This window comes from Thermobia domestica, chromosome 8 (assembly GCF_964235325.1).
Source record: "Thermobia domestica chromosome 8, izTheDome1.hap1.1, whole genome shotgun sequence".
Lineage (NCBI taxonomy): Eukaryota > Metazoa > Arthropoda > Insecta > Zygentoma > Lepismatidae > Thermobia > Thermobia domestica.
In genome coordinates, this window is record NC_137461.1 from 297190068 (window position 1) to 297207579 (window position 17512).

At 35.9% G+C, this 17512-nt stretch overlaps 1 protein-coding gene across 2 annotated transcripts in view; it reads right to left on the reverse strand.

Moving 5' to 3' along the window:
* Mulk (acylglycerol kinase-like protein Mulk) overlaps positions 1-17512 on the reverse strand; it is an 85930-nt gene that overhangs the window by 4461 nt on the left and 63957 nt on the right. For both annotated transcript variants that reach the window (XM_081770035.1, XM_081770036.1), the window contains exon 7: positions 7680-7807. In XM_081770035.1, coding sequence (XP_081626161.1) covers positions 7680-7807 — 128 coding nt within the window. The remainder of the gene's footprint in view (positions 1-7679; positions 7808-17512) is intronic.

A 17512-nucleotide genomic window follows, 5' to 3' on the forward strand; every position in this document is an offset into this window, starting at 1 on the left:
AATGGCGTAAGAAGCCTTTAGGAGGAAGAAAAGACTATTTTATGGGACCTTGAATAAAGAGTTGAGAAAAAGACTCCGCGTGGAGTATTATACTGTACGAATGAGAGGGAATTAGAAATAGTGGGGAAAAAAGAACAATTATAGATACTATTAAGAAAAGGAAGAGAAACTGACTGGGATATTGGCTAAGGAACTGTATCACGAGGGGAGCATTAAAAGGCATGGTGACAGGAAAGACTACAATTAATGCACGACATCAAAGCAGAAGACGAAGAAGTTAACGGAAGACTGTGGAGTATGGGAGCTTCTCAGCTGCGGCAAGTGACCTGCCAATAATGGCAGAATAACTATGACGATCTATGAGAGAACGATTGGCCACGTGTGACACCTACTTGTTTTGTAACCTTCAAAACTATTTGATAGGGGACAGTTTCATTCAGAAGATGACAGTTCGATTCCCGGTGCAACCTCATGTGAACGTTAAGCTGTACGTCCATGTCCTCTACAGCTCCACTGCTAAACTCTAATCAACCAACCAACACCACTAAAACTGTAACAATGCAATTTTTCACCAGTACAGTATTCCTAGGCAGGACCAGGGTTTTGAGCTGTGAAAAGAGAGACTACATTCTTATGTGGATCAAGAGATTCATACTTGGTACTCCCTATTCAGAATTGACCGATACCTCGACTAAGGATTTTACAGTGGACGTCTGTATTTAAACAATTTTCATTTACTGCTAAAACATGGCATAAAAGACTTAGTTCGTAGATAGTAATTTCGAAATTGTTGATGTCAAACTTCTACATCTTTTCGTTTATTAACTTATATACAGGGTGTCTCAAAAGTCCCCTGACATAGGGTAACTCTGTTATTATCAGGGTTACAATAAAATATGAGAGGAAACCTTCTCCAAATATAATGTTTTCAATGTAAAATGAAGGACTTTTCTTAAAAAAATTGAACTAGCCGTTTGGGCTGTACACTCTTTATGCGCCCAATGTTAAATGAAAATGCAACATTGCCATTTACCTGGGGCTGGGCGAGGGAAGGACAAAACGGAAGTTGACAAATTTTGTAAGAGTTGGCCATTGACACGTTAGCGTAACAGACAGTATTCACTTATGTTGTAAATGGCAACGTTTCATTTTCATTTAACATTGGGCGCATAAAGAGTCTACAGCCCAAACGGCTCGTTCAATTTTTTTTTAAAGTCCTTCATTTTAGATTGAAAACATTATATTTGGAGAAGGTTTCCCCTCTTACATTTTATTGTAACCCTGATAATAACAGTTACCCTATGCCAGGGGACTTTTGAGACACCCTGTATATTTTAATTATTTCATTACGAACGAGAGCTTTTAAAAATAGTTCATATTATTTTATAGTTTGCGCTATTCTTTTCTTCAAATTAGAGTTGAAAAGTTAACAATAAAGTACTGAAAGTTTCAAAAATCGATCTTTGGGTTTACTTTTCCACTCCAGATAAAATTCTCGAGTCTACAATATTTCTTTGAATATTTCAAAAGACTTTCTTACGAAGTTCTGTGACACATATTTCAAAATTTCTTTTAGTCATACCTATACAACCGTCTACATCGATATGTCTACACCGATTTTATGTCACAGTTTTCGGATTTTTCGTTGAGATTCGTGTAATAGCTCTTAAATTGTCGTATTTTTTGATTCCAAACTATAGTATCAGAGTTGGCAAAAACCATGGTTTTTATTGAAAAACCAAAAACCCGGTTTTTTGGTTTAAACCTGTTTTTTTTTGTTTAAACCGTTTTTTTTTATTTAAATAATTTGCTCTATGTATTTATATCACATATGGATAGAAATGAGTTTGTTTCGCCTTGGTGTCATTATGCAACAACCGGGTTATGCTGGAAGGGGACCCATAAGCTTAAATAGGAATCCAAACCTTTGCTCGCTTTCCGAAAGAAATTATCCTCCATTTGAACTCGAAATCGGGACTAATTTGCCACAAATGCGATACGTCTGCCGACTCACTCACGAAGGATTCCTGATAAAAATACGTTGAACTAATCTTTACGTACTTGTTAATATAACTGTCAAGAGTCATTTCAGGACAAAAAGATAAACAGTTGCACAAGTGAAACCATTATACAGAATTACATATGGACAATTTCAAAATACTGCAAGAGTACAGAAGAACTAATTTAGTCCAAGTTAGTCCACTATGACTTTCATTACTCCAAGTTAAAGAAATAAAACGACTTAATTTGCATATCACTAAGAAAAGTGACTAAAGATACGAATTATTTGAGTCTACTTTGACTCTGATCCTTTTATACATAAATAGATACCAAAGATACTTCTGATTTCAATAAATGCCTCTCGAGGGATTTGTATGACCCCCTCCCCCAAAAAGTAAGTCATTTCGATGTATTTTATCAATAGTTAACATTATTAACACGAAACAATATTTAGAATTTCTTTGATTTCAATTGGATAACAAACTATTAAAAAAAATCACAAAAGAAATATTCATAAACTTATTTTAAAAAAGTTGTTTTTCTAGTATAATCTCTTTGAATAATGAATGGGGAATTGAGGTCTGAACATAATACGAATAATATACGGGAGTGAAACGTGATAATCCACAAATGTGTGTTCATACAGTTTTTACGAAAACCTACACTTTTACGAACATTTTTCGTTTTTTGATTTAAACCAGTGTTTTTTTTTTTTTGAGAAAAACAGCTGGTTTAAACCAACCAACCCTGTATGTTATACATAAATATAGGAAATGTCATTCCACCTGTCTGTCTGCTGACAGGGATCGGAGCACAAACGGTAAGAAACAGCGAAAAAGTACTTCCTAGAATCAATTGAGCCGTCCTAAAAATATGTTCCATCTCCTCCTCCTCTTAAGCATCTACTCAAACTGAAAGTAGTAGCAACAGACCATTTCCGATTTCAATGTTGATCGCTGTACATCAAAAACAGTAAGAGATAACGAGAAACAGCTGTCTGTAATGGATTCAGTGTTGCAAGAATAAGTTTCTTGGAAATTTATCTCTACATTCACACCAAAGTAGTAAAGATACACGATCTCCGTTTTCAAGACTGATCGCCGTAGTAAAAAGGTACTAGATACGGGGATGTATGTATAGATTCAGTCCCGCAAGAATAGGTGCTATCTGTGACTTTGGCTCAATTCGAAAAGGAAGTCGCAGCTCTGGTTTTAATATTAACTAACCAACTAAAACTAACTAACTCTATGGCCTATGGAACCCGGAGGTTCAATGCCGCGTTCACGAAAGCTCTCTACTGACTTCTATCCTTAGCCAACTTTTGTACTCCTATTTCTGTGAGATCCATCTTAATATTGTCCTCCCATCTACGCCTAAGTCTTCCTAATGGTCGTTTTCTGGTTGGTTTTCAAGTTAAGACTTTGAAAGCGTTCCCATTTTCGTTTATCCTGGCTACATGACTTGCCCATCTGAGCCTCCTAGACTTGACTACCCTAACAATGTAAACCGTAAACCGTATAAATTATGTAGTTCCTCGTTATGTAGTTTTCGCCATTCGCCATTCCCGTTTCTTTTCGGTCTAAATATTCGTCTCAGGATCTCGTTCTTAAATACTTTCAGTCTATGTTGTTATTTTCGAGTAAGCGACTATGTTTCGCAGCATACAGAACAACAGGCATGATTATAGTTTTATATATTTAGTTAAAAATTGCTCGACAGAATTCGCGACGACGAGAAATTTTGAACTGAATAATAACACGAATTTCCTGCTTTTAGTCGGTATTTAGTTTCTTCGCGAATATGGTTTCTCGTCTGTTAATATTGATCCTAGATATTTGAAAGTATCCACTTTATCAAAAGTATTATTCGATATTTTAACGCATCCATAATTTGCCGTATTATGATCCTAATGAACTTCCATACATTTAGTTTTATCTGCATTTACTTCTAAACCCATGTCCCTGCAAGCGTTTAATAACACCCCTGTATTTCTTTCTATTATTCTCTTATCATCCCGTGGTTTTAATATTAATCTCCAAAAACCAAAATAACTTGGCATAACAGCCCATCCAGAGGGCCTGAGCCGCTCCAACGCCATCTGTCAGGGAACGGCTCAGTTACATCGAGCCTAGCAATCGCGCTGCATCGCCCTGCCACGAACCGGGATGACGAGAAACTATTTGCGGGCGTATTGAAAGCGCGTTTTTGTCGATATAGTATTTTTTGAAGACACATTAGGCTATTTTCGATTCTTCTGCAATGTGAAGAATAATTTACCGTTTAAGATCAATGATACGGGTTGCCTATGTAGGTGGCGGAAAAAAAGTCAACATTTTCAAAATCAGGTTTATCATCTTGGGTTGTTATAAACAATAATTTAGAACGTGTGGTAATGTTATTCTTATTAAAATTACAGTGTAAAGATCTCATTATAAAGAAAATAAACATCTTTTTGGACATTAACGAAAAATCACATATAAACATGAATAATGAATTTAACCAAAAATCAGTCCATGTAAGAAATGTTTACAGAAACGAAACTATCTCGCAACATACATATTTGAAAACAAAACAGTGCAAATTGTCCAATCAAGCACAATAAAAGTCACAAAATTCGTTTGTGAAATTAATCACTTTGTAGCAAGTCTAAGCTTACATCTTTTCTAGAGTTTTTTTTCTGGCACCATTTCTCACGATACCTGCAGAAGTCTGTTTCGGAACTTTTGAGCATCTCTATTGGGACAGGAGCTATGGATATAGTAAATCCTCCAGCGATTTACAATGTGCGCGAAGACTTGTCTAGGTGGCAAGATGACAGAACACAACGGGACTAGCAGTCAGTCTCTGTGAGCATTGAGCGCGTGCCCAGACTCATTGAAGCTCACTTCGTTTTCCAAGTAGCAGGTAGTAGCAGCTAATTCTAACAAAAAACATTGAGAGAGCACAGAAAATATTAAAATGAAAATGAAACCTTGGACTTGGTAGGAAAATTTTAAGTCTACAAATATATAGCAAAGCATTGATTTTGAATATAGTGTTGTAAAAATGCCTCCAGTGTGCATACGAAGTGCCTCAGGAGCCTGCTATTGGCCTCAAAGGATTGCTATTGTTCCGATCAACAATACTAATATTTAGCATTTCATAACTATCAACATCCTTACGAGTAACAGCACAGCCATACTACCAAACACGAAAAGAATTTTTACAAGAACGCGCAATTATCCATTTTCGACAGGTGTTTTCTCATGAACGAGTAATGCCAGGATGAAAAACAGATCTGTTCTATATAGAGTGGACATACCCCTACTAAAAGACTATAGACGTTCGTTCCAGTGATAGAGTTCATTTTTGGGGTTTTGTCTAGCTTTTTTGCTATTTGGACTATTGTGCGGCGTATCAGGAGTATTCTAGATCTAGTGCCCGTCACATGTTTCAGTCACGTGACACCTCAGTTTGCCTCACGATAGTGGGTGGACGCTAAAAATTTGGAAGCACAGGCCGGGAATCGAACCCAGGACCACGTGGATATTAGTCCAACGCTCTAACGAAAGAAATTGAATCTTTAAGTTTTACGTCCCACGGTTATGCCGGTTAGGCTAAAGGAGACGGTGATGATGAGAAATGAATGCAACGGTGGAATAAAGAAAGTGGGAGGAAACGAGAGAACCCAGAGAAAAACCTCCTTCAGGCTGGCTGGCCTGAGAAAAGCTTTTAACACTTCACCGACCGAGTGCCCTCACCAGAAAAAATGTTCTTAATGAATTAGATCAAAGAACACATTCCAGGAAGTGTCCATGAATGAGACTATTGCTAATGATAAAACGAAATTTGAGACTTTCTCATTGAGGTTTCCTCAATCCCTGTTAGACATAAACTCCCGTTTTGCAAATAAAGATTTTTCCTTAATGCTTCAGTGTTAACCTGCTTCTTGGCCTGTTGATCAAACTGAAATAGTGTTCTTCGGAGAAGATGCCATCCATGAAATGTCCAAATTGTTGAAACAGCCAAAGAACGATGTTTCCTTTGTAGTGAAAGAATTTCGCTTGAACCAGAACAATTCTTCTTGTATGCTTCCTAATGTTCAGAAATTTAAGAAAGCTGTGGAAGTGGTACCGATATCAACTGCACAATGTGAACGTGAATTTATTGCAAATGAATCAAACATTGAATGACCTGAGAAATAGAATGCAGGTTGTAATATTTAACAATCTCTTTTTTGTATCCATAAATAATCCACCTTTGTCTTTCTTGAATGGCGAAAAAAATATATGCGACAATGTGGATAAAATTGAAACGTCACAGTGCTACAGACAATCCTATTGGAAAAGTAAGAAATGTTGAACAATGTTCGCATGTTCATATGCAACGAAAACGTCAGTATTATTTTTCTTTCAAAAAGACACATTTAATTAGTTGCATTACATTCTCTTTACTACATTTTCTGTTTTGTTATTTTTCATAATTGATTGTCTAGTCTTTGAACATAAAATAGCCCTCTAATCAAAGGAGGTTCCACGAAAGATACTTTTGGCTATCTCAGATTTTTGAACCCTCCCTGTCTACCTACCACCAATCTCTCTGGTAAATTAATAAATCGAACCCTGCAATAAAGACATTAGAGCGGAGACTGAACCTGTTCTTGGGGCAATAAACTGTTATCAAAGAAAGAGTTTCTCGCTATCTAGCATTGTTTATTGGTTATCCATTTCTACTATTTCCGATTTCAAAAGAGGGATTACAGTCGACATTGAATCTGTTCTTGGATCAGTAAATTCATTTAAGAAACGTTTCACGGTATGTATTACCGTTTTTGCCGTATGGAATAAATACTGAAACCGAAGTTTAACAAATTCCTACCACTTCCGATTTTAGTAGATGATTAAGGATGGAGATGGCATCTGTTCATCGAATGCTGAATCGACATAAGAAAAGGCGCTACTCTACGATCAATACCGACACCACAGATGGTAAATCTCTACTACTTACGGTTACAACAGAGGGCTTGAGACATTACATTCATATTACGAAATCGTTCCTTGCTATTTATTACAGCGTTCACTTTACAATGATCAATGTTGGAACCAGAAATTGCACAGGATTCCGTCTTTCATAAAGTCTACTCTTGAGAATGTGTAGAGGAAGATACAACTCTTCAAGTGATGAATCGATATATATAAAAAATGTTTTTAGGTATTTTCTGGTCTATTGCGACTAACATTACAACTGGAAATGATAGATTTCTACTATCTTCGGAAGAATGGAAATGGAATCTATTCTTGATCCGTGTTTGAAAACCGTTAAGCTGATTTTCAGTTAGCGTTCCTTTCAGCAGCAAGGCTATATGAGACATGGACCTACAGTTTAACGTGGAATCCGAACCACATGAGCTCCCGCCGTGAATCGAACCCTGATCCCTCACGTGTACGCTAATATCTGAAAACTGTATTTCGGTATCTCCTATTGTTTTTGTTCTCATACCTGTCCAGAGAGAAACCGATTAACAGTTATTCTGGAAAACTTCTCAGGTTTCTGTGTAATATAGCATGGAAGTCTAAATACGAGAAACACAATCACTTCTCTTTAATTGGAAGCTACACGTAACAACTTCATCACATTTTAAAGTTATTTTCTTATTCCACCGGTGATTATAAGAAGAAGAGTTATACTGAAATCCGTACCTTATTCTTTGATCTTGGTTTCAACTGGAATTCCCTCGCCTGCAATCGCTTTCTTATTGCTGGAAACTCTCCTGCCTGCCTTCGCCAACCTTCAGATACAAACTCCGTAAAGCCAATCTTTTCCGGTCCTTTAAATAAACAAATAATAACTATTACTACAACTACTACCACTACTATACGTTAGAATAATGATGACATGATTGAAGGAATCCTAAAGTCAGAGGAAACTATATATTTACTTTACTTAATGCTATTTTGGGTGTCTGGTACTTAATGCCTCATAGTGTTATCATAGTCACGTTACACTAGGTCAACGTGTCACGTGTCATTCACTTACTTGTACACTTCATTGTACATATCAGCAAATTGACTTCCCACCCCAAAAGTGCTCGTCGACAAAATTAATAATGATTTTCTTACGGGTAATTTTAGAAACAAAATTGACTTGGCCAATTTGAAAGAGTAGAAAATATCCTATCAAACAAGATTTTTCATTTTTTTTTTTTTTCCCAAGACTCACTATTCTCCACAAATCATGGTCAAATTCCCGAAAGTTATCGGAATGTCGAAATACTTTTGGGATTAATAGCCATAATTTATCTCCAAATGTTGTTTTATTGTGAAGGGTAAATGTTAGGATACGTCGTGTTTCTTGATTATCGAAAAAATATTCTACCCCCTGCCTCCTTCTCCAACTAACGCTACTTTTGTGTTTCGATTTTTTTTTTTTTAACACAATGAAAACGCGAAAGCTATTTATTTCATTCTTCAAAATGTCGTTAATATTAGGGCTATACCCAAAAGGAACTCAAGGAGCCATAGCTACAACTCAAACATGATCTTTGAAAAGCTCCGAAATACCATCAAGATGACAGCACTAAAGATCATACCGGAATTAATACCGCAACGATACATTTAGTATTTTCAACTTAAGTTAGTACAAAAAGTTCAGGTATGTTTCTCTTGAAAATATTCTTACGATCGCATTGGCTCCTGGGTCATTCCATGTCAGTTCAACCAAGGCTTTTAACCCACTATCTCAGATTTGGATGAAATTTGATAGTGTTATAAAACGTTTTATGCTGATTACAAGTGTGTAAATTTTATTGGAATAGCATTAGCGGTTCAGAAGTTATTGCATTTTAAAAATGAGAAAAAAAATCCATGTTCAACAATCGCGACATCATATTTCCCCGTTTTCGAAGAACACTAAAACAATCATATTTCCATTCCTATTAATGCCAGAAACATGATTCTTTTATTTATTTATTTATTCATTTATTCAGATTGTCTTGAAGTTGTTTATCATTAAAAACATGAAAACTTTTCAAAAGTCAGAGTTAGTGAATGTATTTGAAAATCTTCCAAATATTGCTTATCCCGCACAACGCACGGCGTGTCAGCTAGTATATCTATAACAAGTAAAGTCTGATGTTTCTGTTCTAACAATAAGTAGTATAGTTATTCTTAGAATTAAGGAAACTATTGTATCTCAATACGATTCCTCCAACTAACTGTGACTATTCAATACAAAAATTACTGCATTCTTTTAGATGATATGGAACATGACGTAGCAACAGTCTTTCAAACACAGAAACTGGTAATGTCGGATTCAAAACAAAATTTTCCTGGCGTAACCAAAGTGGAATATTTCACTGATGGATGTGGAGCCCAATATAAAAACCGCAAAGCCTTCTTTCTTAACCCTAGAATACATATGTGGCGTCTGACAGACCCCATAGAGGTAAAGTGCCTTGTGGTATAATAAATCTGCATCAAATCTTCATTTTTCGTGACATCTTATATCTAAATGTGTTTTTGTGACGTACGTAGTTTTAGCCTTGTGCAAGCAATATTTTCCGAGATTTCTGCTGTTTTGTATCATTACTCCAAGTTTCCATACCTGGGGTCTCCCAGACCGCAACAAAAATAATTTATTGTTTGTTATGCTATACATTAACATTGTTAGATAAATGCATTTTATTGCCATTTAAATATAGACTTAAGTCTTTACAGGTGTTTTATAAATTGCGTTGATGAATTAACTTTATGTTAAATCTTAATACTCGTCTATTAAACAAAACTCATATATCTACTTTACTATAAAGAAAACTCATTATATTTGTTTTGTGATTTTCTGTGTAGCACTTCTTCTCTTAGTTTCCATGACTATGAACGTATTTATAAACCTGCTTGCTAACAATAAACCTCTTTTATTCATAATTTTAATGGCGTAGAGGAAGTACTCTACTTCCGGTGAAGTTAGTGTTACATTATTACGTGTGAGTGTAATTTTGTTGTTAGTTTCAAGATACGCCGACTAGCCAGTCAAAATGAGTTCAGGAAAAGGAAGACCGAAGATTCAGTGAGTCCAAAAGATAGTAACTTTAGTGAAGTTGTGTCTGACAAGTGAGTGGCTTGCAGAAGAAGGAGTTTTATCTTCTGAGGGAAGTCCTGAAGATAGTCATGAGGAAAGTGATGCAGAAAGATACTTTGAAATGGCATGGTTTACGAGATCCGTAACAAATAGTTAAAGTGAAATCGAATTTTCTAATGGCAACGAAACTTTTTTTCAGATTCAGAAGAGGGTGAATAAGGTATTTTAACTGGAAGAGATTGTATACTATTACAATACACCTCACAGTCAGACTCGTCAACACAATGTGTTTCACACATACCTGGACCAGAACGCGGCCTTAAAACAACTTTTCCACAAGGCGCATAAGAGTATTTTATTGCAAAAAATATGTTTGATGAAATAATATTACAAAGATATGTTTGATATTGCACAAACCTTGAAAGGGGAAGCATAGCTTTAGAGAAAAGGAAAAGATGGTAAAATGTTACTCCTACGAAGCTACATGTAAACAGTTAGGTTAATTCTATACTTCTTACGATAAACATATCGAAAATTTTTGTTGTCAAAATGAGTATGGATATGTCAAAATAGCATTAGTACTAGTAGCACATAATGAACTAATGTTGTAGTGATTGAAATATTCACTTATAATTACTTCCACTGAGATACCCGCATGGAGTCTACTAGACCCCCACCTACGTAAAAGTGTAAAAAAATTTTGGTGTATGATTTCTAGGGTTAAATCTTTACTTCCACGCAAATGATTTCCATGTTGTGGTGGCAAAATGATCATTCTTTGCTACCAGCCTTAGGAAGTCCCCATGCGATGGAATTGGTGGAACTTTTAACCGGGTTTTGTGACAAAAGCAAGCCTTCAGAGACCATTGTCTGATCAAATAAATACATGTGCCCTTATCTTTCATTTCTGTGAAGAAAACATCATTAGCACCATGTTTTTCTTTGTGTACAAAGAAGAAATGGCTGTTGTTCGTGCCACACTTCAACAAAGATTTCTGAGAGCAAAAACTATTCCGAGAACACGTGCAGTGCATTGTTTTGAAAGAACTATTCCATTAAGATTGGAGCGAAGCGTACAAGTCTGGATGAAGATTTTAGTTAGTGAACAGTGATGAAGGCGATGCATCCCCATGGTCCATCTCTCTAATTTTATTGGGCTGAAAATGATTCCTGTTGTGTTCCATTTACTCACATCTTACATAAAGTTGATATAACAACTGTTACTGGCAGAACATACCAGTTATCTCCAAAGTCTCTGCAAGTAGTTACTTCAATGTGGGAAACGTTTACAAAAAGTACTTGATATTAATATCTAATCACAGCAAAACCGAATATTTATTTTATATGCCGTAACATGTAGGCCTATAATACTATCAAGCTTTATTATACTTGCTTCTTTGGTAGTTATTCTGATTAACATTTAAAAATGCTAATGCCCATTTAGTGTTTCCTTTACCTATAAATTTTCGAAACTCCCTATTTCTTCTCCGTGCTTGAATGGCCTATCACAATTTTTGTATAGTGAAAATAGATGTAATAAGCTTACTGCAAAATATGACACAGATACGTGTAACGCTGTGACAGGCAACCCTGACAAGTGATAATGCTCACAGACGTGTTTCTAAGATATCGAAGAATACTTACACCAATTTTGGGGTGGATATTTTAAATAGTATGGAAGTCATTGGAAAATGTTTATTTCGCAATCAGTTGGCAACACTGACTGGGAAATCTCCTCAGTGCTTGGATGGCCCATCACAATTTTTGTATATGTAAAACTAAATGTAATAAGCTTTCAAACAAAATCAAATTCATTGAAATCCATGATCGGGATTTTGAGAAATAAAGGTTTGAAAATTTTTTTTGAGTTTTACGTCCCACGGTTATGCCGGTTAGGCTAAAGGAGACGGTGATGATGAGTAATGAATGAAATGGTGGAATGAAGAAAGTGGGAGGAAACGGGAGAACCCCGAGAAAACCCACGCACACGGTGTTTGTCCACCACAAAGTTCACTTGGCGGGAGCAGGGATTGAACCCGAGACCCCTAGCACCAGAGGTGAACGCTCTACCACTGAGCCACCGCGGCCCCCATAAAGGTTTGAAGTTTACAAAATGGCGTTCTAGTTTTTTTCACAAAATGTTACTTTCAAATGACTTTATAAATTTTCCATCAGCTCTAAGGAAAGTTTTCATGTTTTTAATGATAAACAACTTCAAGACAATCTGAATAAAAACAAGAATCATGTTTCTGGCATTAATAGGAACCGAAATATGATTGTTTTAGTGTTCTTCGAAAGCGGGGAAATATGATGTCGCGACCGTTAAACATGGCTTGTTTTCTCATTTTTGAAATGCAATAACTGCTGATGCTATTCCATTAAAATTTACATACTTCCAATTAGCATAAAAAAGATTTATAACACTACCAAATTTCATCCAAATCTGAGATAGTGGGCTAAATTTCCCCAAAATTTTGGTTGAATTGACGTGGAATGATCCTTCTCTCTCTTCAAAAAATTCCTAAGCTATGTGACCATGTCTTTTCGTAATCATTGTTTGAATAGGCGCTCTTTTGGGTATAGCCGTGATATTGACGACAGGACCGTAGATACATTTTGAAGAACGAAACAAATATAATTCGCGTTTTCATTTCGTTAGAAAAATGAAGAAACACAAAACATAGAATAGTCTAAACATTCATTTAGAGGAAGGGGGAGGGGGAGGGACATTTTTCCGAACAACAAGAAACAAGAGATATCCCAAAAGACAAGTCATAGAAAAATCTAAATATTGTATTTGATAGGTAATTTCTGCCCTATTAAACTGGTTATGTTCATTTTATTTCTAAAGTTAGCCGTTTCTCAGAAATGATCCAAAAACTGAATAAAGCTGCCTCTTCTCCCCTATGTTTCTAAGATGGCGGCCTTAGCATAAGTCAGAGCAGTGCAACTTTTAGTATGTTGATAAGCAAGAAAATTACAACAATTATTAATTATGTCCATGATTATACTAACTGACAAAATACAGATCCAATGATTTTGATTATTTTAAGTTGAAAATGGTTCTTCATTTACAAACTGTAATAATTATGTATTTGAAAATAAGAGAAGGTGATAAAAGATCTGAAGTACTGGCATATATGATATGTGTGAACAAGATCTGATCCTCTGAGGAAACCCCCGCACTAAAACATCTTTTTATATGATGAATGGAGGAAACAGGCCAATTTGCATACACTCGACACTCCATAGGTATGAATTTCTAGGAATTGAAATCAAAAAGTCTTGAGAATTAAACCTAAGTCTGTGACTTATCCTGTCGATACGTGGTTCCCAGTCTGCTTTCTCATCAACCGAATGCTGGTTTTCAGCTACTTTGATATCTTTTTTAGCCTTTGAGTTGTTTAATTGAAGTAGCACCAACTGAGGACGCTGTAGCAGCCATTCGTCTGATATTATCAGGGCTGGTTCTAGACATTTCTTAAGTGTAAGCAAACACTATTTCGGCGCCCCCTCCTAAATGATAATAAAAGAGTTGAAAGTTGTAATGGACAAAAATTCTTCAAATAATTGTTGAACTATGAATTCAACACTAATATCTGTCGTCTTGCATTACTTTTAAAATCTTGTCCCCTCCCCTTCCTGGGGAGTGGAGTATGACCTTGAAGTTGAATTGTTTTAAACTCTCACTACTCCTCTCAGCGACCCCAAAAACTGTGAATTCAATTCTAATATAGGTCGTTTTTGGGAAAGGGGGCGACAAATTTTGTGCGAGGGGCGGCAAATTATTTAGAGCATAGGGGCGCACAATAAATAAATACGGGCCTAGGGATAGTGGAGCAATATATCATACAGCAGTTTTTCATTTAAGGCGAAGTAGACTCCCAAAAGTATACCGACTTACTAAGTAGCATATTCCACCAATGTTAAGTGACATTCTACTGGGGACCAGAAGGACAACATGGCTCCAACATGATGGCTATCCAGCCTACAGTCAATGACTCACCACGGTCTGTTTTAACGAATGTTTCGTCATCGTTGAATTTGAAGAAGACGATCTAACAATTTGTACTCCTTTATATTTCTTTCTACGAAGATAGGTAAAGGACAACGTTTCCAAGAACATAGAAATGACTCCCGATGATATGACGCTGTATTACTGCAGTCTGTTCTACCATTGCAACTGAAATGCTACATGGACAGCAATCTTTACATGATTGTAGTGCATCTAATAGACATCCTTTAGAACATAACTTGTGAATGTGTATGCTGTGTTGAGAACAGTACAACATCTTTAACTCATGGTGCTTGTACTGTTGAATCGGGCATTCGTACTTGTCCTTCGTTTCTTTCGAGGATATCTCTTGATAGGCGCGTGCAATAAACACCATTGACGTTCTCCCACTTGTACTTTTCTTTATATAGTATTCTAAGGCATTGTTCCATTTACAAAAATGACTCCATTTGATTTTTTTTTTTTTTTTTTTTTTTTTTGTAATGAGCTACAAATATCAGTCCTATACACTTGACGTCAGTGAAAACAGCGCATTGGTGGTATCATCTATTTCCGACTTATTCATGTAAATCATCCTAAAATCAACGTCGTCTGCTGCCTTTTCACGACAAAATGGCTGAAATGCTTGAGTTGAGTTTTTAAATATAGTTAACATTACAATGGAGCCAATTTCTCATTATCACAGCTGCTTACTACACATGTTTACTAATTTTACTTTCTATACAAGCTGCACCATTACGCCACTCGCTCTGATTATTTGTTATATTATTGCGCTATTGCCAACTTATTTACAATTCTTTTTGTTTCGCCTTATTTGTTGATTTTCCTTTATTGTCGTATTATTTTAAAGCTTTTTCACTAATTAAAATTAAGTGAGCGCATGACAGGATGATTCAAATTAACAAAAAATTGGTTACTTACCAATGAATCCTCCCTTGGGAAGCATAAATATTTTTCATACGTTTCAGAACTCCAAGCTGGTTCCATCTTCAGTGGCCAAGTAACAAGGATAAAAGCGGATAGGAGATGTAAAACAAGGAATACATAGCACTAAGTAAATATAACGTAAAGAATGGATCCTGAAATGTCACGAGCAGAGCGAAGCGTAATAAGAGTGAACTGAATCGAAGGAAGCGCACTGTCTATGTTACGTTACTTTTGCCAGATTCAAAATATGATCAAAGGCAGGTAACCAAGTTCTATCAATGTTGCCAGTGTCGAGATTTAAAGCAGGTATATAATCATGAATAAAGAATGGTTCTTGAATCTCCCGCTGTTTCTTTGTTTCTGCTGAACTTATTACATTAACCTGTTTTATATATGTATGTTGTTTTCAATGAAGCGCCAATCCCGACATGCCCTCTCGTACTTCTTTAGATTGTCTAATATGCTCTTTAATTCGAGTGTTAATATTGCGTTTCGTTTGCCCTATATCTGAGGAGTCACATTCGTACTGAACGCGGTAAATGCCTGACTTATTTACTGGATCAACAATATAACTTTTAAATCCGGTGAGATGTTTTTGTAGATTTTTTGGGGGATACTAGAAGCAGATATGTTATGTTTTGCAAGAATAAGTTCAATTTCTGTCGATAACTTTGGAAATTGTTTTGTTGGTGACATTTCAGGATCAATTCTTTACATTACATCTACTTAGTGGTATGTATTCCTTGTTTTACATCTTTTATCCGTTTTTATCCTTGTTACTTGGCCACTGAAGACGGAACCAGCTTGGCGTTCTTAAACGTATGGAAAATCGTTAGGCATGAATAAATGAATTTTTTGAGTTTTACGTCCCACGGTTATACCGGCTAGGCTAAAGGAGACGGTGATGATGAGTAATGAATAAAATGATCGAATGAAGAAAGTGGGAGGAAACGGGAGAACCCCGAGAAAACCCACGCACATAGTGTTTGTCCACTACAAAGTTCACTTGGCAGGAGCAGGGTTTGAACCCGTGACCCCATGCACCAGAGGTGAACGCTCTACCACTGAGCCACCGCGGCCCCCGAAAATATTTAGGCTTCCCAAGGGAGGGTTCATTGGTAAGTAGCCAATTCTTTGTTACTTTTTCATTAATCTTCATAATAGATTATTTTAAATTTGCATTTAGAATCTTATTTCTATTAGCAGATCCCAGCGAAGGGGTTGAATGAAACAAGTACAATAATAAAATGAAACATGACACCATATGACTAGAGACACGATTTTTTGATGACACGAAAAATTGCGAAATGTATCAGTTTTCTATGAAAATGTTCTGTACCTAAAGTATATATTTTTCACTATTCGTTAGGCCATATAACGCTCGCGATTAAACGCGAAATTCTGTCGAATTAGCGACATTTGCAACAAGTCTTGATATTCCACGAAATTTACGCAAAAGTGTCAATTTTTCGACGCTCTTACCTATTTTTTCATTAACATTATTTCTTCCTTCTGCATGTTTAACCGTGAGTAAACGCTACTAGTTCGTCATTATTTCATCTTCCCCAGACTTGCAAAACCTGATGGTAAGTGTTCTAGCAATGGGATGAAAATTTCCATTTTTGAGAATTTTTGAAATTTTACATGCAGTTACAAAATGAGCCCCAAACGTTATTTACTAATGAAGTGGATAATGTGGAAGGAGTTTTGCGGGATATGTTAGATGAGCATTCAGAAGTCGCTGGAAAGTGTCTCCAACTAATGTACATATCAGCTTCGAATATTGATGTGGAGAAGGCTCTCTCTTCTTACAATGACATACCGACAAAAGAAGAAACTTAACTCCAGAAAACATTGAAAAATGCTTACGTCTTATTTGCATAAGTAAACTGTGAACACTAAAGTTATGTTCTTCTATTAATGTTATTGGTATGTGTTTTTTTTTTCTTTAAATGATACTTCTATTCAATGGAGGATGCTTAGTATTATTTTTTAAAAAAACTCAAATGTTGTTTAATATAGTCATGCATGAGCTCATGTTATGGCAATTGATGAGTGGAAATTAAGGTGAAATAAACAGTAACTGCCAAAGAAATAGTGTATACAGAACTGAAGTAGTGTTCTTATATTGAATTTTTATTCACCGAGTTTATCCCGCTTTACGCATATTTTTATAACGAAATTACGAATTCTTATTTACCACAAAATCGTGTCTCTACATATGATACACACACACACATTAAATCTACTGGCCATTGGTAAGTGTTACTTACCCTGATCATGCAGTAAATTCTTCAGTGGAATGCAAAATATCCACAAATTACGGAAACTTTGGAAGAACAATCTCAGACTTCATTACCATCTGTGACACTGAACACTTAATCTTTCATCTTCGAAGGAATGGTAAAAGCTGAAGGGGTAATATAAGTAATATAACACACTTGTAGACTCAAAAACGTAGGGAAAAAATTAATACTTAGACAGGAGCATTCAAGCTCAATTCGATAAACTGTT